At 35.8% G+C, this 25,398-nt stretch overlaps 3 protein-coding genes across 3 annotated transcripts in view; 1 reads left to right on the top strand and 2 right to left on the bottom strand.

Moving 5' to 3' along the window:
* The window catches only part of LOC138707591 (uncharacterized), a 46,933-nt gene extending 32,513 nt beyond the window's left edge, over positions 1-14,420 (top strand). Inside the window, exons 2-3 of the mRNA XM_069837201.1 lie at positions 6,783-6,881; positions 13,562-14,420. Of these exons, the coding sequence (XP_069693302.1) occupies positions 6,783-6,881; positions 13,562-13,737 (275 nt within the window). The 3' untranslated portion in view covers positions 13,738-14,420. The remainder of the gene's footprint in view (positions 1-6,782; positions 6,882-13,561) is intronic.
* The window catches only part of LOC138707590 (uncharacterized), a 122,176-nt gene that overhangs the window by 24,150 nt on the left and 72,628 nt on the right, over positions 1-25,398 (bottom strand). The window lies entirely within an intron of this gene.
* The window catches only part of LOC138707589 (glutathione hydrolase 7-like), a 35,631-nt gene continuing 26,393 nt past the window's right edge, over positions 16,161-25,398 (bottom strand). The window contains exons 6-9 of the mRNA XM_069837197.1: positions 24,038-24,322; positions 20,606-20,732; positions 18,875-19,176; positions 16,161-17,524 (exon numbers count right to left, since the gene is read on the bottom strand). Of these exons, the coding sequence (XP_069693298.1) occupies positions 17,352-17,524; positions 18,875-19,176; positions 20,606-20,732; positions 24,038-24,322 (887 nt within the window). The 3' untranslated portion in view covers positions 16,161-17,351. The remainder of the gene's footprint in view (positions 17,525-18,874; positions 19,177-20,605; positions 20,733-24,037; positions 24,323-25,398) is intronic.

Raw genomic sequence — 25,398 nt, 5'->3', positions numbered from 1 at the left:
ACTCATTTCACCGGCATTATCACCTTCATCTCATTCAGACGCTAAATAACCTAGATGTCGATAAAGCGTCGTAAAATAACCTACTAAAAATAAATTATTACAGACATCCACATCAGGACGTGTTGAACTTAGCTTCACATCTTCGATATCACTCATATACGATATTTTAAAAATCAAATTTGATTGAGAACCACAAACTCACAAAAACGAAACTGTGTTTCCATTTATTTCGGCGACTACTGGCTGTTCAGTTCAAAGTGTGTCATGGCTCGCTGTATGCCGTCACGTGGCTAGTCGATGAGCCTAGAGAATTCAATCTTCCTACACTTCCGCAGAGGTGTATTACTTATCTGCCAGAGAAGTTGCCTAGCAAGTACGGCGTTCATTCTGAAGAGTACTTACCGATACGTACGGTAACGCCGGTAGTGGCAGGAATGTGAACTGTTTTGAAACATGTACTGAGGTGAGTTTTTTCTTACTGTCGGGATATGGGGAGAGGGTTAAGACGATTACTTACGTATTTGTTGACATTAACTTCGACGGTCAACATGGACACGGAGCATTTGATTTGTATTGTGGAAAGTTGCCGTACGCAACCGATGATAACAAATACCCTGCGTACGACTTGCCCGCGCAAAACACAGTTCTAAAGAGGTTATGGTAGCACACAGATCGTACAGACCGCCATCTGTTGCTACGACGTTCAAGTTATACCGTACACGTTCTCAAGTTCAGACTGAACGCCTTGATTAATAGCCAACTTCTCTGATACAAAAGCTGAAACTCGCTTCAAATCGCCGACTCATCAATAGTGACGTCATGACACACTTTGAAACAAACACCCAGTATAGGTGTACATTATCAAGTACAGTGTTTTGTTTCACATTATTTCAGACGATGTTGAGAGTTTCATATCTTCAATACTCCCTCTGTTCCAAAATATGGTATAGAAAGATGTCATTTATTCCATTCCAAAATATGGTATACATTTGTTAAAGTTCTCAGTAATATAATGCAACTTTAATACATCTTCTAGATAGTTATTTGTTTGATAAAGTAACATAAGAAAAAGTAATAAATATAGTACATTTCATTCTGTGTGATGTCAAATGAATAAAAGAAAAAAACATTGTTTTGAAAGAGGAAAATTAACATAAAAACTGCAATAAATGACAACCCGTTTTTATACAGCTGTTGTGCCTTAGATGTTCTATTCAAAATTGACTGGGTTGGTGTTACGTTTTCTGCAACAGGAACAACACAGCAGGTGTCCATTTGATTTCTGTTCATAATGAACTATTTAAAGACCTTAAGGAGGCCGAGACGTAGATGGGAAGATAATATTAAAATGGATTTGAGGGAGATGGGATATGATGATAGAGACTGGATTAATCTTGCTCAGGATAGGGACCAATGGCTAGCTTATGTGAGGGCGGCAATGAACCTCCAGGTTCCTTAAAAGCCAGTAAAAAAAAAAGAACTATTTAAATATTATAGTTTGATGCACTACAGAAGATTAGCCACATTCACAACTGCACTGTTTGATAGTCCCTTCACTACTGAACAGAATACTACAGCGTCGTAAAATAACCCACTAAAATATAAAAAAAAGAGAAATCCCTGATATTTGGTCTTAACTCATTTTATATACAGGGTTCTCAAACTCATAGGGCCATATTCATAGATATTCTTAGCGCGGGCTTCCGGTGGATGATCAGCGAACTAACATTTTTCGTATTCATAAACCAGTGTTAGCAATATGATATGATATGAATCCTGTACAAGTAATCAGTCGATAACCGGGACTAGATTAGCACGCTCGTAGCTCGGGATAGCGAAATGTCTATGCATAGCACTCATACAGTTTAAGGCCGAGAGAAGTGGAGATTATTAACGGAAAGTCGGTAACAGTAGGTTATTTTACGACGCTTTATCAACATCTTCGGTTATTTAGCGTCTGAATGAGATGAAGGTGACAATGCCGGTGAAATGAGTCCGGGGTCCAACACCGAAAGTTACCCAGCATTTGCTCATATTGGGTTGAGGGAAAACTCCGGAAAAAACCTCAACCAGGTAACTTGCCCCGAACGGGAATCGAACCCGGGCCACCTGGTTTCGCGGCCAGACGCGCTGACCGTTACTCCACAGGTGTGGACAACAGCAGTAAAGCCCCAAATCAAATAATTAGTACTATTCTACCACTACTAGTACTACTAATTATATTACTACTACTACTACTACTACTACTACTACTACGAGGACGATGATTATGATGACGATGATGATGATACAAATATTCGAAAAGAGTTTCAAGTCTGTGATTACTGATTAGTATATGTTTACATCTAAACCTCGCTTACAGATATTCCAAGTAACGCGTTCTAAGTGATCTGCGACTGAATCTGGCAAATAAGTGAAAGTGACTTTAATTACATCCAATTCCAATATTGAACATTATTAGTAAAAAAAATTATGTAATTGGTATAATATAGCCTACCTACAGCATCAGTGAAATCTGGTTGGCACCTGAGCTATGTAGTCAAAACTCTTAAAAACCGAAATCGGAGAAATTGAGTTTAATGAAACAAGAACACCAGAAGCTTTTATTATTTCCTTTTCTCCTAAATTTTCTTAAATATTTACTCGCAAACCTATCTCTATCTTCTTTCACTTGTTGCTTTTAGGCATGACACAGTGGCGAGACAAATATAGAGACGCCATTGGTGCGCTGTTATCATCATACAATTAGAAAATAACTACGATTCCCTTTTTTTTTATCGTTTATTTAGCAACGCTGTATGAACTGCGATGTCATATAGCTTCGGTAGAGTTAGTCACAACGAGACGGTGTTTTCCGAGATGAAGTGGAGGATTCGCCATGAAATTACCTGGCTTCTTCCTTACAGTTGGGAGAACTTCGGAAAGAAAAATCAGTTCAAGTAGGATTTAAATCCACGCACACAGATTCGGATTTTGCAATCTTCCTATCACATGCTAAGAACACACAGTGGTTATACTTATAACAAAAAAAAATCTGCATAGTATCAGGGATACACTGGCACGTAGAATACGTCACAGAATTTCGGGAATGAAACCACAGTTGTGCTGATTCGGATATTTTATTTTTGTTTCGGTTTACAAATGGAGAGTATGGTTCTACATAAGTAGAGAATGAAAAGCACGCAATGTATTTTCCCTAAATATGAAACGACATTCCGAAATGAGTCCCAGCTCACAATTTGTCCACCAAGGTTCAGTCAAAGTGTGCCGTACGTTTCTATTATCACATCGTAATTGCAGAACTTGCGATTACAAATCAAATGAGTGGTCACACAGGTCCGTAGCTGCTCTCGATGCCAAGATATTACTGAGAGAGAACACGTAGCACGGCTAATTTTACACGCAAATTCGACGCCCTCATTTCCGTACACTATTAACAGGACAAGTAAAGAACTGTTTTTGATCCACAAACAATTAAAAATAATTGTATACTTTACATAAGCATATGAGAATATTACTTGTTATTTATCCATCTGTATGTGAGTAATGCCCAAAGCTCGGAACTTGGGGACTTGTGTCTTTGAACGTGGCTAAGCGACCGGACTTCAATGTCAACAAACTCCCGCTTCCAGCACAGAGGTACTGTAAGGTCTGCTATAAAAGTGGTTCCTGGCTGGAACAACATAATGATAATATTATGGTAGGTTGAAACAAGTAATTTTATAGCATATATATAAATAAACATGCAAAATATATCAAATTTACAGTTCTGCTCTGTATATTTTATTACAGTGTATGACTACATACATTCGAATATTTTTCGAACCCATACCTTCTTCGTCTGTTAGTTAAACATGATTTGAAACGAAAGAAACTTATTTCCACGTCACATGAAGTGACGGGAGCAAAATTAATTTTTTTATTCTATTTATTTTAACTAGCTACCTACTGAATACAAATTACATTTATAAAACAAAAATGTTTCTAGCCACTACCGTAAGAGCCAGGCTCGTGTACGGTGTGGTCTTAGTCAATAATATAACATAAAATTTACAAGGACACTTTACTAAATACAGTAAGTAACTTAATTCAAACCAATAAATACAACACAAGAGCAAGAATATAGAAGAAAGAGAAAAAGAGAGAAAAATACACATTTAATATAAATTGACAATTCGACAGAAGCCAGTGATATTCAATAAAAACAAGAATATAGTAGACAGAAATAAAAGGTAAAAAAAAAATACATTTGTTAATATTATATTATATCGTGGATAATTTTACAAATTTATTTTTTAAAATCTTCGATTTTAAAAAATTTCAAATTTGGAAAATGGTTTGTAATTGTATTATAAAGTCTTAGGCCGAAATAAAGTATTGAATGTTTTCACTGTCACTGTTTCCTGTTCGATTTTCAGTCGTTGCTAGCTGATCTCGTATCTGAGAAAGATAAGTATCCTAAATTTGTCTCGAAAATAGTTTTCAATTTCTATGTCACTACTAGGGAAGGTTCCACTACGACTTGATCCATGGCTATGGACAAATTTTCCACCGATTTAAGGGACTACAATGTATTTCAATGAATGCCCGTTTCCAATCTCTAGTTTGTGTTTGACACAAGTTACAAAATATAAACTCTCCATTCGAAGAAAATAATGTATCTCCTCAGAATTCCTCCACGAAATTCTGTACCTAAATTTTAAGAAATATATTTTCAAACGTATACAATACCTATTCGAATAATATGTATTTTCTTATTTTCAAACAGACCGTTTATCTCTAATTAATTATCTGAATGTCATTGGCTTCGACACGACACAGTTTCCTCGTCGTCTTCCTGTCATTCGATGTGACCACTTTCTTAGTACACACGACTGTCCCTGTCCCTGAGCACTTGCAGGGTGAGCTTTGTGTACCTTGTACCTGTAACCTTACTCATGCACACGACACACAAGTCCCCAAGTTCCGAGCTTTGGTAATGCCAACCTTGTACAAGTGTAACAACTTTAATGTTTAGAATTTCTGGAACATGTTCCCTGACACGTTCTACGTCGATTAAACCTAACATACCTATATCTAAAGTTCTATAGGTTTGGAGTATTTGTACCGCAAAGTTAAATATTTTGAGTTTAATTTTATCGCTGAATACTGAAAGAAGTAACACCAATTTCCGAAAGTGACATGTCTATGTCATTATTTTTATTATTACCATATTACATTTTAATATCAACTACTTGTGAGTATGAAAGAAGCAGTGCAAAGTTGAAAAAAAAAAAAAAATGTCCTGAAGATTCCAAACACTGTTGAATGGTACGAGGGCTGTTCTTTATTAATTCAGAAGCAGCAATGATTCTGTTTCGCAACTGTTCACGTGTGTCAACTTCTGTTGCATACACCATTCTTTTCATATCACCCCACAGGTAATAATCCAAAGGCGTTAAATCAGGTGACCTTGGAAGCCATGCCTGAGGACCACCACGACCTATCCAGCAATTGAAAAAATGTTCACTCAAAAAGTTTCGCACATGGAGAGAGAAGTGAGCAGGATGACCATCATGTTGGAAGTACATGTCATGTCTCACAGCCAACAGAACATCTTCCAGCAAAATAATTCATAAACTTCTCCTGTTACATTGCGGTCAAAGAGGAATGGGCCTATAAGTCTGTCGTTTAGCATACCGCACCACACGTTAATAGAAAATCGACGTTGAAAATGTCTCTCTTATTGCATTCGGGTTTTCATATGCCCATGTATGACTATTTCGAAAATTAGTTATGCCATTTCTGATGAATGTAGCCTCATCAGTGAACAAAATCTTTGCAACCAATTGAGGTTCAATCGTTAACCAGTTACATAAATTCAAACGAGGAGCCAAATCTTGTGGCTCAAGATGCTGTACTCCTTGGTCGTGATACGGATACAAACATTCCTTATGTAGTGTTCTCCATACCTTCATATGATTTACATCGAGCTGTGCAGCAATCCTCCGTGTACTTAACCGTGGATTTTCATCTACAATATCAATAATAATGTCTTGTACCTGTGCCTGTTCTTGTCGTTGTGCATTCTCCTTCTTCACACAAGCTCTTGGAAGTTGACCAGACTGTGAAATTTGCCAATAGGCACGTGAAAATACCTGTGCACTAGGAATCCTACGATTTGGGAACCGTGCTTGATATGCCAAAACAGCTGCTGTTGCATTGCCATCACACAGTCCATACACATAAACTATGTTGGCGTATTCCTGATGTGTGTACACAAAAGGCATGTTTTAATGGTCAAAACTCAATAAAAAGACTAATCACAATACGGTTTATTTTTCCCACAACTGTTATTTTAAACTGTTGTCTGTTTCGTTTCCTTAGCAACCTAAACAATTTTAATTTAATTTCTCTTAAAAGTAAAATTTCCTTCATTCACTGCTTTTCAAATGTTTCTTATGTATCTCTACTTAGTAATGCCATAAAATAGGCCTTGTATAAACGGTATAATGCTTGGAGCTGCAAGAAGTTCTATTTTTTCCAGCTCTGTTATCTCTGTAACCTCTCAATTTCGGATATAGGTATGTTAGGTTTAATCAACATAGAACGTGTCAGGGAACATGTTCCAGAAATTCTAAACATTTAAGTTGTTACACCCTGTATTAACTTTCCATAATTACACACGTATTACGCATGCGTCTGTGGGATTATGTACACAAATGAGCGAATTTGCACTCCTGATTTGACAAACATTTTGTCTTTCATATTACAAATCGCATGAAAAATTTGATTTGTTACAGAGCCAAATATGAGAAGTGCATTACCACAGAGTGTTCCCAGTGCTTCATCCACTGAGGCGTACACACCTGGCAAATCAATCCACCTACCTGGGAGTGGAGGTAAGATTTATGCAGATTCTATTCTAATACGTGTACTTATAAATTTCTGTCATGTTAAAAGTTCTCAGTGCATTCTCATAATGAAAAATATGCGCGTTGAAAATGTACAAATGAAGGACGAATGAAGTTTCTGGAAGACTTTCATGCTAACCTAAGACAAATTACATGGCAGAACATTGCTATTAAGATGGTGATCATTAGAGACCACATGTTAGGCAAAGTTGTATAGATTTAAATGCATTTTGAGGCATTTAGGAGTGATAGAGCCAATAAATTTTTATTTTGCTATTTAAGCTCGTGCTGCCTATTTTTGCCGTCTAGAAATAAATTAAAAGTATATTTATTTTATCTGCGGGCTAAAGCAGGGAGATACACTATCATCTTTACTTTTTAACTTCGCTCTAGAATATGCCATTAGGAAAGTTCAGGATAACACAGAGGGTTTGGAATTGAACGGGTTACATCAGCTTCTTGTCTATGCGGATGACGTGAATATGTTAGGAGAAAATCTACAAACGATTAGGGGAAACGCGGAAATTCTATTTGAAGCAAGTAAAGCGATTGGGTTGGAAGTAAATCCCGAAAAGACTAAGTATATGATTATGTCTCGTGACCAGAATATAGTACGAAATGGAACTATAAAAATTGGACATTTATCCTTCAAAGAGGTGGAAAAATTCAAATATCTTGGAGCAACAGTAACAAACATAAATGACACTCAGGAGGAAATTAAACGCAGAATAAATATGGGAAATGCCTGTTATTATTCGGTTGAGCTTTTGTCATCTAGTCTTCTGTCAAAAAAATCTGAAAGTTAGAATTTATAAAACAGTTATATTACCGGTTGTTCTGTATGGCTGTGAAACTTGGACTCTCACTTTGAGAGAGGAACAGAGATTAAGGGTGTTTGGGAATAAGGTTCTTAGGAAAATATTTGGGGCTAAAAGGGATGAAGTTGCAGGAGAATGGAGAAAGTTACACAACACAGAGCTGCACGCATTGTATACTTCACATGACATAATTAGGACCATAAAATCCAGACGTTTGAGATGGGCAGGACATGTAGCACGTATGGGCGAATCCAGAAATGCATATAGAGTGTTAGTTGGGAGGCCGGAGGGCAAACTACCTTTGGGGAGGCCGAGACGTAGATGGGAAGATAATATTAAAATGGATTTGAGGGAGGTAGGATATAATGGTAGAGACTGGATTAATCTTGCTCAGGATAGGGACCAATGGCGGGCTTATGTGAGGGCAGCAATGAACCTCCGGGTTCCTTAAAAGCCAGTAAGTAAGTAAGTAAGTAAGTATATTTATTTTATATTTTGAGTGATTTTAATAACCAACATTTTGAATGCCTTGAGTTTTTCTTATGTGCAAGTTTAATGTTGACTATCTCACTGCTGCAACACTTTGTAAAACTTACTTCATTATATAAACGGAATTATTAGTACAGTAGAACCCCGATTATCCGTCACCCTATTAACCGATTCGTGGATTATCCGACTGTCTTTCTCTCGCCCCCCCTTTTTTTTTGCTGCAGAAAAAATATGAAGTACAGTACAGTATCATAGTACGAATTTTTTCTACAGTGTGTTCTTTTACAAACTTTTACCCTTACACAGTATGTTCTACTCTTCAAGTGGCCGTACTGTTTAACTTCTATGCAAAATATCTTCCAGAGGTGTCAAAACAAAATGTGTTGTGCTACAAAAAAATGTGCAAGTAAGTGATTGGTTCGGGAAAAGAAAAACTGTGGTTCATCTCGTATCAGAATACGAGATTTAAATTACAACTGTGCGCAATTTAATAAAAAAAAGTATAAAGTGTATTAAGTATGCTGTACTACTTATTCCTATCATCCCACAGACAGTGATCATAAGAAGTTTTCTCAGCCATTAAAAACCCGTCATTTAAAACCAGATTTAAATTAGTGAACTTCTAATCTGCTACCTATACTGCGTGTTCAGTTCAAAGTGTGTCATGGCTTGCTGTATGCCGCCATGTGGCTAGCCAATGAGCCTAGAGAATTCAATTTTCCTACACTTCCGCAAAGGTGTATTACTTACGTGCCAGAGAAGTTGCCTGGCAAGTACGGCGTTCATTCTGAAGGGTACTTACCGATATGTATGGTTACGCCGGTATTGGCAGGAATATGAACTGTTTGGAAACACGTACTGAGGCGAGTTTTTTTTCTTTATGGGGAGAGGGTTAAGACGATTACTTACGTATTTGTTGACAACTTCGATCGATGGTCAACATGGACATCGAGCATTTGATTTGTGTTGTGGAATGTTGCCGTTACCGATGATAACAAATACCCTGCATACGATTTGCCCGCGCAAAATAGAGTTCGAACGAGGTTATGGTAGCACACAGACCGTACAGAGTGCCATCTGTTGCTACGACGTTCAAATTATACTGTACACATTCTCAAGTTCAGATTGAACGCCTTGAATAATAGGCAACTTCTCTGACATAAAAGCTGAAACTTGCTTCATATCGCTTACTCACAACAGTGACGTCATGACACACTTTGAAATGAACACCCAGTATAGTGCATTAAAACAAAAGACCACAGTGAAAATTAAGAATCCTTTTATGGTACGGTTTATCCGATTTTTTCGATTAACCATTCATTCCACCCCCTTCATTACCACGGATAATATTTACTTAAATTGTTTAGTCATAAGTTTGAGAGGGAAATAGAATTTAAATAAACATTCTTCTATATAGTGAATCAATAAACATATTAAACAAAATCGATATATGTGAATTTGTGTTACTAATTTAAAATTGAAAAACACTGAAATACAGTTTTTCATTCCAAACATTGCTCACATAAAAAAACATTTTCAATTAACTCACTAGTTCCAAACATTTACATAGAGGCTCTTTTATTTGATCTATAAATCACTCTTCTTTTGAATGTTCTGTGGAAATTTTATATGCTGCTATCAATTTTATCCACTTTATAGAGTTTACCATTAATTACTTACAACTACAAAGACAAATATCATAACTGTTGCTGCCACTACTACTGCTACTAACTACTGCCATCACTGCCACCACCACTACTACTACTACTACTACTACTACTACTACTACTACTACTACTACTACTACTACTACTGCCACTATCACAACCACCTCCTTAACAGAAATTAACTCATCAAATAAAGTTTTGATACGAGTAATGTATGCTTATAAATTAATACAGTATATTAAATTTACAAAAAACTACACATGTTCATCTTCATGACTGGAGAAGTTGACTAATAGCCTGGTTGTGAAAGACACAAGATCACAGCACAGTCTAGTATATATAGTCACGAAGCTCAGTACGTAGTAAATATGCATCCATGGATTGTTGCTAACCACTAGGATCGCTACTATCTCCTCATCACAGACAATGCGAAATAGTACCTGCACAGTCTTTTTTTCCTAGTACCCTCACAACTCAAGCTTCGTGACTGTAGATACTAGAATGTGATCACAGATTTATTTACTTTACTTAAATAATTTTAATTTTCAACTGAAGAACAATATTCACAACTAGAATAGTACACAATTGGACTGGTTGTGATATACCATACTATAAATTCCTTGACTGCTATCAATTTGAAATTAAAATGCAGATTGAATTCTACAATGTATAGTCCCAGTTATTAGTAATATTTGGTAACATGGTCTTTTGGATATGGAACCAGGTTACCAATTTAAGAAAATAAACATTTCAGAACGTCATATATTCAACTTTGTATTAGTACTATTAATAATAAATCCGAGGAAGAAGAGAAGAGAAAGGAGTTTATTGTATATTATTACTACAATTGTAGCAGTAGAAGTAGTATTAATAGTAGTAGGCCTACTAAATGGTTGACAGAAATGAAATAATTGCATTACTCAGATTGGTGATATCATTGGCAAATAGCATTATGCAGACAACCCCATTTCAGATTAAGAAATTAACTCCAAACTAAATTCAGCATGTCTTGCTATTAAAGCTATGCAAGAGATAGTAAATACTGATACCTTAAAAACAATATACTTTGCGTATTTCCAATGACTTTTGGAATAATATTTTGGGGAAATTCTACAGATAGTAACAGTACATTTCTCCTATAAAAAAGAGTAATTAGAATAATATAGCTGCCAAATCTAGAGAATTGTGTAGGATCATTTTCAAAAAATTACAAATAATGCCCATGATTTATCAGTACACTTTTTCACTGATAAATTTCCTCGTATGTAATCGTGAAAACTTTGTAACTAATTCAACAGTTCATAGCATAAATACTCGTCAAAAAATGACTTTCATACTCTATCGGCAAGTCTATCATACTATCAAAAAGGGGTGTATTATATGGCAATAAACATTTTAATAGCCTCCCTATGGGCATAAAAAATCAAACTCAAAACATAAGATTATTTAGAGCCAAATTAAAGAAGTACCTATTTCCCATGCATTCTATCCTGTAGATGAATTTATGACATTCAACAATGGCCCATGAATATTTCTGTCTTGCATTAAGTGTCGATAATAACCCCTTGTATTGTACCAGTATATTGTAAAACCCTTCTGTGCATATTTAAACTAGACTGTGACTATAATTAAGACTTTGTAGTACTATTAAGATTTTTTTGACACGTTCATATTCTAGCTGTGAAGCGATGTACGAATACCATGGAATGTAAATAAATAATTGATAGTTTTGTAGTACCGGTACGCCTACTTGTTTTAGAGCCACGTTTTCCACATGTGTGTATGTACAGTGAAACCTGTCTAAAGCGGCCATCTGAAGTTATCTTATAAAATGGCCGTTTTATCAGGTGGACGCTTGATTAAGGTTGCGGTTCTTTTATGAATCAGCAAGAAAATACTGAATTTCACTGACTTTTAGGACTGTGCGCGTACAACAATCATGCATATTAATGTCAGCCTCTTCCATTTTTGCAACCAGCCTTTTCAAAACTTGCTTGCGGTACCTCAGTTTAAATCACTGGATAATACCTTGATCAAGGGGCTGGAGGTGTGACGTCGTATTTGGGGGAAGAAACGCCAATTTCGCGGATAACATTGCGATTTTGTCATTTAATCTTGGAATTAAAATCTTATAGTTAATTCTCAAACAATGATGATGTCATCCAAGCTTTATTGTTGGCAGTCCACTTCACCTCCAATAAGCCCATGTCAACATTTTTCAAACATCTCAGTTTCAATGATTTCCCTATCATTATGAGTAGTTCTTTTTCTCCTGCAGCATTAAAACAAAAGAGCAGGGTTAGTCTGTTTTTGCCAACTTCCTCCCTTTACACTCTTTTTTCTTAAAACTTATGTTTTGTTAGGGAGGGCCCTGAAAATAAACCTGTTTCTTCAACATTGTAAATGTCTCTGAGTTCATATTCCGCAAGAATTGAAGGCAGTCTATTTTTTCCATTCTTCAATAACACTGATTGCAATGTCACCTCCTTCACCAGACACAGAACGAAATGTAATATTATGCCGTTTTCTAAAGCACTCTAACCACTATTACTAGCAACAAAATTTCTTACATTGAGTTCTTTGGCAATTTCAAGAGCTTTCTCTTGAATCATAAGCCCACTTATTGGCAATTTCTTCGCCCTCGCACACTTGAACCATTCGTAAATGAAATCATTCACATTATTAAACACAGATTCTCTTTTCCTACCATTCTTTTAATATTTCATCTTTATTCTTAATTATACCGTTTATTTGTGTCTTTCCATATTTGAATATTTCTGCAATTTTTCTCGCTGATGTTCCCTTCTCACTTTCTTCAATCATTTTTCGTCTCACCTCTAAACTTAACACCACTATAAATTTATTGTTAGACATGATTTCTCTCTCAAACTAACTTCACAATTCCTCTGAATCAAGTGAATGAAAAGAAGAAAAATTCGTAAAAGCTGGTCCATATAGAGAAAGATAGAAAGAGGAGAAAGAAAATAAAAAAAAATTCGAATGGTTAACTACCTAAAACATACTGTGACATTTTCGATAAAAAAATTCCGTGTTTCAATCCTTAAAAAACGAATAAGAATTTATAGCTGTGCAGGGTCGGAGTGGAAAGTGACAAAAGAGTCATAAAACAGTAAGCAACTAACCCTAAGCTATGGAGGGTGTACTGTTGTACACTTAGCTATTGCTTCCTGTCCTGTAACCGTCGAAAAAATAGGTCAGACAGTATCCGTGAAAAGATTTTTTGTTGGACAGTGATTGTTATAGTTAGGTTCCAATCCAAATAGACCCCGGCCGCTGGCCGGCGCATGAGGTGGCCGCTAAATAAAGAGAGAATTTGTATTGAACTTATGGAAAATCCAATTGGTTCCAGAGAAAATTGGCCTTTTGGCCAGGTGGCCGTTTAAATAAAGTGACCGCAAAGGTAGGTTTCACTGTATGTATGTATGTATAGGTATATGTCGGTGTATGTATGCTAGTATAATATAATTTACTAAATATGACATGACGTATGTAATATGTATGTGTGTATTCTCCAAAAAATATTAACTGTAGGCTGGAAGTAAATCTGATTGTGTGAATGCAGTCTGAAATATTCTTCCACTTTCTTGGTATAAATTCTTTAAATCTCACAACTTGTTTGGGATGACTAAATTAGCATGTAAATGTTAACAGAGATTTCCTTTGTCTCTTTCAGTTGGAACATGGCGAGAGATCAGCCTGTCAAGAAGGGGCAATGCACAGTCTCAAAGGCACGAAACTTCGTCTGTATCATCCTGTTCTGGTTCAGTATGGACAGTCAGCATTTCCATTGTTTGGCTCATAATTAACTACCACTTCTCAACACGCAACCATATTATGTCAAATGGATAGAGACTCAACTCAAAAGTGACGTGTGTGTATGTGTATATTACAAAACAAAACTTCCAAGTTCACAAACCCTTCAATATTTATTATTGTAACAGTGTTTCGATTTTTTTTTACCGAACTTCAAGTGCAGTTTTATATGCATATGGAAGTGACACAAACTTTTCTGTTTGTATCTTCTAATATAAGAATTCAACTAGGACTAAGAGATACCAATATTTGGAAAATATGTTGTGCATATTTCTTTTCTCCTAGTGTCTTGGAAACATATTATAATTAATTGAAATGTAAAAGTAAGATTACCAGTGGTAAATTTATGGCTTACACACAGCAAATTAATCTCTACTTTCCACACTTCAAAGTTTAGTTAACTATAGAACATACATACATTACTGTGAAATGTATAATAATTGAGACACTGAGATCAAAAACAGGGCTAGTCATGCAGAGGTAATTTTGAGAGAAAAAAAAAACAAAAACAAAAAAACCTTCACAGATTGCATTGTACTTGCTTTAACCCTTGTTTTTGGTATTGTTAATTTGCACTTGGCCAGATCTACTTGTCCCACAAGGAGTTATTTTTTTTACAAAACGTAACATATACTTAGAAAATAGTTTTGAAAACTGCTGACATGTCCCCTTTTTGATCTAAAGGAAGACTTTCGTAAATAAAAAATAGTTAATAAAGACTAATATTTTTTTTGTTATATAAACATTAAAGCACACAATTATATTTATAAACAAGTTGACACCTCAGTAAAACAATATCTAATTGTACAATGAAAGAGTAATGGAACGGAGAAAAATTCTCTCTGGTACCGGGATTTGAACCCGGGTTTTCAGCTCTACGTGCTGAGCGCTTATTCTGCCGGATCCCGGCCAACTAGTCACTCATAATGAGTGCACCTCAGCACATGTGTGGACTTCAGTCCTGCGTTCATAGACATCTATGATGTAGTGCAGAGGGTGGCCACTAGAGGGAACCCAAGAGATGGAACTTAAACTGAGACGATTCTGTCCGACACCAGGATGGGTATCCGGTGTGGCTTAGTGGATAAAGCATCAGCACGTAGAGCTGAAAACCCGGGTTCAAATCCCGGTGCCGGAGAGAACTTTTCTTCATTCCATTACTCTTTCATCGTATGATGATGCAGAATATCTGCATGGAAATATCATATGTACTTCGGTACATTAAAATAATACTATCTAATTGGGTCAACTTCACTGTCTCACAACTCATTCCCAGAATCTTGGAATGCTGGGTCATTTTGTTTAACTCTGTATGTCGAAGTGTATGAAACACTTTGTTAGAAGAAGGGGACTAGTCATTGGACAAGTCTCGTTTTTCAACTTAACGCTAGAATTTTACAATGCTCCACGCAAGTGACAACCTCCATTTTTTTTACAGAATGTCAGAGCCCAGCATATCCAGCTCTGGAACAATTTTTCCCTTCAAATTATCTCTTATGTCATCAGCATTTTGTAAGCGAGGAATAAAAGTAAATAAAGAAATAAAATAAGCAAGTAAAACATTTATCAATACTGGTAACATAATTCACGCCAAGAAAACTATACATTCGCGACCTGCAGCATGTCAGGAATTTTTATTATATTCATCCCAAGGAATTTGTAATTAAAATCTGCACACATATATGACTTTCACCCTGTAGAGTACCGCTAATGTAACACAATTTCATTTAGTCCCTTGTGAGCTGTGTAGACTCTTAATATATCTACTTCATAAAAACGGATTACATTTTCACCAAGTTCATTAATTACCTCCTGCAACTATGAAGGCCGAGCCAAACATTCATACCATGGAATGGAATTTAACTGAGGGGGGGCACGGATGGCCCAGCACTGCAACCTATTGAGATCTATTGCGCTAATCCTCGATATAGAATGAGTTGCGTGCCACAGATTCCCTACGCGTACCACCCTAACCACATGACTCCCTTAACAACAGGTCCCTACAGCCGACAGAATCCATATACCATTCCTGCTTCGGCAAATTCCCCCAAGGCCCCCCTGTCGGTCCGAGGCGAAAGTCCTCCCACGAGTAGGTTTGCCTCGGGTGCCATTGCAGAAGCCATTCAACATCGCTTAACTACATTCCATGGAGGCCGGTTGAGAGAATCAGCAGCTTCGGGAGGCCACAGGTAGAGTGATCTGAAAAACCAGAAATGGGATGATGAGGAAAGGATGATGGGGGAGGAAAGGAAGTGGCGAAGATGAGTGGGGTTCCAATCACCTGATAAAGTTACCTGATATTCATCCATAGGAGTGAGGGAAAAACCCCGAAAAAACCTCACCCAGGCAACTCGTCCTGGCCGGGAATCTAACCCAGGACTGCTGGGTTCGGAGTTAGACTCGCTAAACCCTCAGCCACAACGGTGGACAGCATTCATACCATACATTACACATTTCAGTGGTTTGCACTTCTTTATTTTAAAAACAAGCATGAGTTAAATACACATTAATCTAGTTATATAATGTAACAAGGAATACCTCAACCACGGAAACTTCAGAAATCAAGTTTCTGCTTTATACAGCATATTGCCAAAACTGAAGTGCATTGTAAATATAACCAAACTGAAAGATAATTCTTCAGAATTCGTCGATTTGCTTGGAAGTCCTTTCCACATACACAAAAAAAAAAATTAAAACAAGATAAGTGAATGTGCAAGTTGCTAGTCAAACAACCTGTACAAAGATAAAATGGAGCTTAAATTTAAGAATGTTTTCTTCTTCTTCTACTGGCATGCAGCTCTTAAAGTTTAGCTAGTGCCTCCTTAATGATGACAGCCCATTCCTCTCTATTTTCTGCCTTCTTCCTCCATCTTCTAACTCCCATCCTTCACAGGTCCTCCTCCAGACAGTCCAACCACCTTAACCTCGGCCTTCCTCTGTATCTTCTCCCTCCTGGATTTCCATCAAAAATCTTTTTAATCCATTCTGATCATATGTCCAGCCCATTCTATTCTTTTAGCTTTTATCTGTGTCACTATATTAGGACTCTTATATAGTTGATTTATCTCATTATTTGTCCTTATTCTCCATCCATCTTTATTGGTCCATAAATTTTCCTCAGTATTTTCCTTTCCCATCTTTCCAATTGGAGTTTTATTTCTTCCTTCATAACCCAGGCTTCACATCCATACATAACTATAGGTTTTATTACTGTGTTCAATAATGTTTTATTAATTGAAAATATCACATATACTTACAGTAAAATGTCTTCACAGAGTTAAATAAGATAACAGACAATGATTGGTTACCATCACACAAATCAGACTGAGAATAATACAAAGTGATTTATAAGACATTATTCTATGTGGACTAAATACTGTGTACAACTTTTTGTAAAGAGAATCTTAGATTAACACCTGTGTTTTGATATAAAACATGCAGTGTCTAAACGAGTTTGTGCAGTTCCAACACCATTTTTAATTCGTGAAAGTTAATGAAATTGAATTTGCATTTCTTTCAATTTATGGTAATATCACAATATTTCCTATATTATAATTCATAAGTAAACTAAAAATATTGATAAAATTAAATAAATAGTTTATAATGTCTATATTTTACATATATTAGTAAATAAATTATTCGTACACAATTCAAAATCTTGAAGCCAGGCCATGCCCGCGAGAATCAGAATGGGATGCAAGATCGTCTGCAACTTTCTCCACTATGTTACAGCTCTGATAAGGCTCTGAGAGATTGCGCAGCAGGTAGTGTGAACTGATGAACTGCTCTTTATCAGCAGTGCTTAACGAAGGCAAATGGTGAACTGGAAAGATAAACATCCCTGTGTGGATATATGAGTGTACGAACATAAACTGTGAAATACTCAAAGAAACAACAAAATATAACAAAATCCCAGAGAGAATTATTATAAATGATTGAAAGAATTTTAGTTTTGTCCTTTAAATACACAGAAATTTTATCACAAGTGTAACTCTTCATTCTGCAAAGAAATTTTACAAAGTTATATTTGTTCAGATCAAATTTCTGCACATTCAAAAGACAAAACTAAAATTTTTTCAATTAACTTTTATCATAATACACTGCTATCTTAAACTGACTCAGCATAATGGGAATTAAATCAATGGCTTTCACAAAATACGCTATAAGATATTTCACATGAAACAATTTTTATCTCGAAATGGAAGCAAAATCGAGCAAAGTTTTAGTAAACCTTTTTGTTTTACATATCTCAAAGAATAACCCCCGAAATTAATGACATTACTTACAGTTGACTTTGTATGTGTGAAAATATAACTCTCTCTCAAATTACTATTGGGTGTTCATTTCAAAGTGTGTCATGACATCACTGTTGATGAGTCAGCGATTTGAAGCGAGTTTCAGCTTTTGTGTCAGAGAAGTTGCCTATTAATCAATGAGTTCAATCTGAACTTGAGAACGTGTACGGTATAACTTGAACGTCGTAGCAACAGATGGCTGTCTTTACAGTCTGTGTGCTACCATAACCTCTTTCGAACTGTGTTTTGCATGGGCAAGTTGTACGCAGGGTATCTGTTATCATCGGTTGTGTACAGCAACATTCCACAACACAAATCAAATGCTCTGTGTCCATGTTGACCATCGAAGTTAATGTCAACAAATACGTAAGTTAATCGTCTTAACCCTCTCCACATATCCCGACAGTAAGAAATAAAACTCACCTCAGTACATGTTTCGAAACAGTTCACATTCCTGCCACTATCGGCGTTACCGTACGTATCGGTAAGTACTCTTCAGAATGAACGCCGTACTTGCTAGGCAACTTCTCTGGCACATAGGTAATACGCCTCTGCGGAAGTGTAGGAAGATTGAATTCTCTAGGCTCAACGACTAGCCACATGACGGCATACAGCGAGTCATGACACACTTTGAACTGAACACCCAGTAGTTCTCATCCATCTGTCTGTGTTAATTCGAATTATGGCTTGCTTTCAATTGTTCATTTATTGCTCTCTCTTTCAAAGAACCAATAATTTTTCCACGTTTATCGCAGAAAAAGAGGAATGCAAAATAAGAGTAAGAAAAATTTAATATTTTTCAGATATAAACCTGGATGAAAAAATGAATTTTCACATAGCAAATAAATACATGTTTTATGTAAACAAATCTTACAAACCTTCTTCAGAAATAATGTTCCCTTCTACAACGTGGAAACGTGGTGCTTCCACAATCCAGGACACATTTTTGTCTACAAGGTGAGATAGCAATTGAGCTGCTATCGTTGCATCTCCTGATCCAAGAATCAAGCGCCTTCCACATATACGTTTCTTCTCCACAGCAATAACAGGAGTAGCAAATGACAATGGTCGCTTGCCTGGAGAGGGACTGTTCTTCCCCACTCCAAAATTCGTCATGGCATTATTCAAAATAAATCCTCTCTTTGTCCGTAATTGTGAGCCAAACCATGAGCTGAGACCACTGAAATAAAACAAGTCATGAGTGTTCTAGGAACTAGTGTTAAACCTTGCGATTTAAAATTATACACAAGTTACACAATATTGTGCAAGCTTAACGCAATGCACTGTTGGACTATAAACAATAAATGAACCAAAAACTTTTCCAAGTAATGACAATATATATAAGTGAATTATAAATACTGTACATAATCTTGGCAAGTCTCATCGTTTAATACTGCAAAAGAAGGAGGGAATTAAGATATAGTTCTTGTTTACTTGACTTTTCAGAGAGTGAAGTAACTGTGTTACTTCAACCATGTGTTAAGAAGGAAATATTTTGTAAAATCAAAGAAGCAGTATTAGCATCAGCATTAGAATCAGCAGCAGCAGCAGCAGCAGTAGCATAACACCTAGGATTATGGATGAATTGCATTCTCGCCAAAAACTTGTAATCTTGTAAAATTTTGCCAAACAACTATTGTATGCATAATAAGAGGCTTACTATCACAAAGTTTTTGATTTCCATATATCCTATTTTTAATCTTCCTAGGAGGAATATTAGTACTATTTATTTACGTTACAAGACTAGCATCAAACGAAATATTTTCTATATCCTTGTTCCACATCTTAAAGCTTCAATGCTAATGTAAGATCTAAGAAGCATAATAAATGAAATGGAATGAAGAAGTCTCCTTGTTTACCATTACAGCTTTAATAGTTGGTCCGGAAGAAGTGCAGAAAGAACAAATGTATACATCAACAAATATAGACACAATGAAATAAAATATGTTTGACAAAGTGCCATAAACAAAACTATAGAATTTTAGAAAAAATCCTTATGTAATTTTTATAAGATTGCCTACAACATAAATCTGAATTCATTCTATTAGTTAACTTCCTAACTGATACACAAACATACAAACATTAATTTTTTTATATATATTCTTTTGAGGACCGCGCCATCCTCTTATCGAATATTATGTATTCCATGACATGTGTACTCATCACATATATACTATTAATTGCACATTCGTTCGGCACTGGGAATCGAACCTAGGATCTCTCAGCTTGGTATGCTGAGTGCTCTTAACCAACTGAGCTATACCGAGATATAAAGTCGTTTAAATATGCGTTCCTGTGTATATGACATATATGTCCAAAATGCAGGTAGTAGGCCGTTGATGAAACGAAGGAGGAGAGTTCGGCAGGTGCTGTGAATCAAATCCCAGCATAGCTCATCAGTTGGTTAAGAGCAATCAGCATGTCAAGCTTAGGGATTCTGGGTTCGATTCCCAGTGCTGGAACGAATTTTTCTCCATTAATAGTATTAATTTCTTTCTTGTACCTATCAAATATTGATTTTAGATATAGTCTACTTCCTTGTCTCCAATGGGATCAGGAACTGATCATTCCTCTCTTACTCTCTAGATGTAAATAACAATGTCACGCACCTGACTACAGAGACATAGATGTCATTCAAATCTGCAGCAGCTACATGAGAACCCACATACTGAGTCAAGCTGCTGTTTACACTGAAACTGTCCATGACATGACTATCCGTAGGGAAATCAGGTTCACCTGAAACAAAAAACACTATTATTCATTCACTGTGGATGTATACCAATATGCATGCAATTTCTTCTTCTTCTTTTTCATCCTCCTCTTTAAGGAACACCAAAAGCCTCTTCCAAATAATTTTACAACCAAGTGGGAAGCAGAAAACAGAGGAGGACTTTCTATTATGTTATGAAGATATTTTAAGAGTATTTGGATCAGAGCTTTGATTTTAGTTATGCACCAAGTACTGAAATAAAAGTTCCAAATATGAGTACCGGTAATGCAAAGGCAATTAGTTTTCAGTTCAGTACATCAGGTTCAAATGCCTAAGTTGAAAGTATGTTCTCTCTTTGATGAAATTTAAGTGGTCAGATGTAAGAAACAAGTGTTTCGTGGACTTGATAAAGTCTGAACTACAAGTATTTCTCAACTTTACTCAGTCATACAGAGAATTTGTCTTGCAGAATAAAAATAATCCAAAATTATTTCAGGCTACCAAATCATTTGTTAAATAATAGTGATGTCAGCAGTGCTTTATGTTTTCCTAAGTATGAATGGTTATAATACATTTACCCTGGAAATATGGCCTAACAGACAGGTTCTGTAAATGTATTTTATAATGTTAACTGTTTAAAATAGAGTTAAGAATGGTAATGACCTTACACCTTAAACTATAAATTATATGCTATTAAATCCCTGGAAAGTTCACATACAACTTCCTTATTTTTGTGAAAAACTTACATTTTCTTATAAAACAAATCTGACAACCCTACCAATAGGTACGAAATGCACCACTAGTTGCAGTCTATTCTATGGCACAGCTTAACACCTTAAAATATGGCTGCATACATTCAACCAAGCAGTAGTTTATATCTCCTCCTCCTCCTCCTCTACAACTTCGTGGAAGTCTTGGACTTCCCAACGACTTTCTTCCATTCATTTCTATTCTGGATATATACTGTTCAGTTCTTTACTTTCATTTCCTTATATCCTCAGTGACATCACCTTTCCATACTTTATTTGGTATTCCAGCTGTTCTTGTGCTTAATGGTTTCCATCAATATAGCTTCTTAAAAAATCTGTCATCTTGTACACGGTTTACATGGCCAAACCATCCTAATCTTTGTGCCTTCATAAAATGTAACACATTATATCGAATCAGCTTATTTAGCTAGTTATTGGTTTTGATTCGCCAAGTTCCACCTTTTCTTTGATTCGTCAAATTATTCTCTGTAATATTTTCCCTTCAAAAATTTATGATTTTGTTTATTGCATCTTTATAAAGTACTCATGTTTCACTTGCCATACATCACTATTCATCATCAACATCATTGGCGCTACAGCCCTTGGTGGGCCTGGGCCTCCCTTAGTAATTGTCGCCATCCGTCTCTATCTTGTGTAGCAGCCTTCCAATTCTTGCACCCCAACTTTCTGGCATCCTCTTCCACTCCATCAATCCACCGCAAATGCGGTCGACCTCGTCTTCTCTGACCTCCCGGATTTGTTATTACAATTTTTTTGCCAGGTTCACTTGGGTCCATGCGTATTACATGTTCTGCCCACCTCAATCTGCTAGTTTTAACTGTATTGATTATATTTGGCTCTCCTAGATGTCTATATAATTCATAGTTGCATCTCCTCCTCCAGAGACCTTCCTCAAATGTTGGACCATAGATCCTTCGCAGAATCTTTCTTTCGAAAATCTCCTATTTTTTTTTCATCGTTTTTGGAGATTGACCACGTTTCTGCCGCATATGTCAAAACTGGTCTCAGTAATGTTTTGTAAAGAATAATTGTTACTTTCTGGATAGAGCATGTGAACTAAAGTGATATTTCAAGCCGAAATATGCTCTGTTTGCTTTCATTAATCGATTAGAGATTTCTTTGGACATGTTATTATTGCTAGTGAATACGTCACTATTGGTGTTACATAATCTAAGTTTTGCTTATTTGGATACTGGAAAAAGAATTTATATCACCACATGTAATGAATTACAGTACTAGAATGCAAACTAAATTCAATTTTCGAGTGCAATTGTTACGTTTCTCCACAGTATCTTCATTTTCCATAACAGAATTAAAGATACTTTTCCCATTGTCTTTAAACTTATATGCTTCTTGCTTTTTTAGTGGTGTCAGTTTGATGAAGAAGTGAACAATTCAAGGAATAGAATACTTTCTTTCTGAAGTTCCAATTTGGCAATTTGAGATGGTATAGTAATATACGTTACAAGAGCGGTATGTTGACGTTTTCATGTTCGAGGAAAAGATTGAAAAAGCGAAACGTAGTTGAGCTTTTTTAATTTCCAAGAACATGAAAACAAACATACCGCTCGTGTATCGTACATTATTTTGTGCGAAGATCGTTTATTACATACCTGAAAGACGAATTTCTAATTAGTTGCAATGAAATCTCCATGTTGGTTTCTGTTTAATGACGGCAACTTCGGAAAACCAAAATATCTTTCTTCAACATTGTTACTATAAAATGTTTTCTGTGTTTACTATATTCCAGCAGGCCGTGATATACGTCTGTATTTTTTTTTCCCCCGTCTATAAATGCGAACTTAAAACAAGCGGTAAGGTTATGTAATGATTTATTTTTCATTTTAATATTTTAACAATATTATTTATATAACATATTGCAGTAATAACATCGGCATCTGGAATCTTGTTGATTTTTTCATGGCTTCCTTAATGTTACTTGTATCAGGAATGCAATAAGTTTCGTGGGGTAGTAGACTTTACTTAATTTTTGCAAATATTTAAAAACAATAATTAACATTGCAATTTAGGTGAAATTGCAGTGGTAAGTTTCCAATTTATAATTATTACTATGTTAAACGTCTCTAAAAATAATATGTTAAAAGCCTAAAGCAGTAAAATGAATGTCGCGCTTAAGCGGTAAGAAGAGGGAAATTGTTATGTGTGTTACGTTGGGAATACTGAATGTGGTATTTCACACTTACCGCATATTGGTTCTATGCAGAAAACAAGCAAATACGCACGATCTCGCACAAACGTTTTTTTTTACTAGTAACAAACTTTGTAAACAGAGTCTATCAAAAACGCCAAAATATCAATAAATAAAAAAATAAATACATAAACAAATATGCATAGGCCTGCTATTAGATGCAATCTCAAGAAAGGTCATACCGCATTAATTTTCTTCTAAATTCTAAATTAGCTGAAGAGAGCAACAAACGAAAAGACAGAAATGGAAGTAGTCGCGATAAGAGATAGTGAAAATATGTACTGTGAAATGTCAGCCACCTTCGTGTAGATTACAGTACTTTTATAACAAATGCAACTAAAATATAAATTACCCCAGTCTCCATCACGAGCCTTCCTGTATGTGTCTTCTATAGCTATGGCCAGTCTCACTATTTCACTTATAGAAGTATTCAGACTAGGAAGCAATTTCAGAACTGCCAACAAAGCTGGTCCACCTGATGGAGCATCAGGGACCATAACTCTGAAGTCTCCAAATGTAGTTTCCAATGCAAAACGATTCACTGCCTGATAATTAGACAGATCATGTTTGGTCATCTCCCCACCAGCTTCTCTGACAGTTGTCAAAATATCGTCTGCAAGGCTTCCATTATAAAAAACTAGAACAGAAAAACCATAATTGTAACAAGAACTTCCATTGAGGGAGCTTTTATTTAAAGGTACTTAAATATTTAAAGATAGACTGCATTTCAAAATATTCGTGAATGAAAAGTCATATTTCTCATATTGTAATCATTATTCTAGACATACATATTCAAAAGGTATGAATATTACTAATAACTTCCTAAATCTTAATTTTGCAAAAAAAAAAAAGTTTTATGCAAAAGCTGTTGGAGATAAACCATACAATACAATACCAGTGTTCGAAAAATGTTATTCAGTCATATAGGGTGTGACAGTAAACTTAATTTTTTACATGGTAGGCCTACTCTATATTAAAATTTACATATTCCGAATCTCCATTAAATTTTACGCAAGAATGTGTAGAAATTTTACGCAAGAATGTGTAGAAATTTTACGCATTCACCTGTTTCATGTCTTTTAACTATTTATGCTCGACCATGCCGAAGAAATGTAGTAATTATACACCTGGTAGCAGCCGTTTAATGCATGTCATTAAAGTACATCTATTCATTAAAGTTCAGCTGTTCAACCAATCAGAAATCACCATTGTAGCAAGTATCGATTATTCTCGGATATGCAATCGAAAGACAACTAGCGAAGCGTCACGGAGGCTGGAAATCCAATACTGTCGCAGAAGGTTATGTTCTGTTACTATAATAATTAGCGTTAATTGTAAATAATATTCAAATAAATTCAATTTGTCATCTCGTTTTTCAATGTCGAATTCAATTTCAAGGTTATATCAAGATTAATGTTTATCCTACTCTCTAGATTATATCAAGGTCGTCGATATTAGTTTCTCGGAAAAAATCAATACTTTCGCATCTGCGCACATCTCACAATTTATGAAGTAGGCTATTGCACTCACTCACATAACAATAACATGAATACTTATGAAAAATTTCAAGTTAGAAATATGGTCGAGCATAAAAAGTCGTATGAAACTTGCCTATAATGGTAATTAAGACGCTCGTATGAAAATTATGAAACGATCACAAGCGAGTTTCATAAACGTCCTCGCGTCTTAATTACTACCATTATAGGCTCGTTG

The sequence above is a fragment of the Periplaneta americana genome, chromosome 10, assembly GCF_040183065.1.
Source record: "Periplaneta americana isolate PAMFEO1 chromosome 10, P.americana_PAMFEO1_priV1, whole genome shotgun sequence".
NCBI classification, from domain to species: Eukaryota; Metazoa; Arthropoda; class Insecta; order Blattodea; family Blattidae; genus Periplaneta; species Periplaneta americana.
The sequence above is the reverse complement of the archived record's forward strand: the minus strand, read 5'-3'. Positions and strand labels throughout refer to the sequence as shown.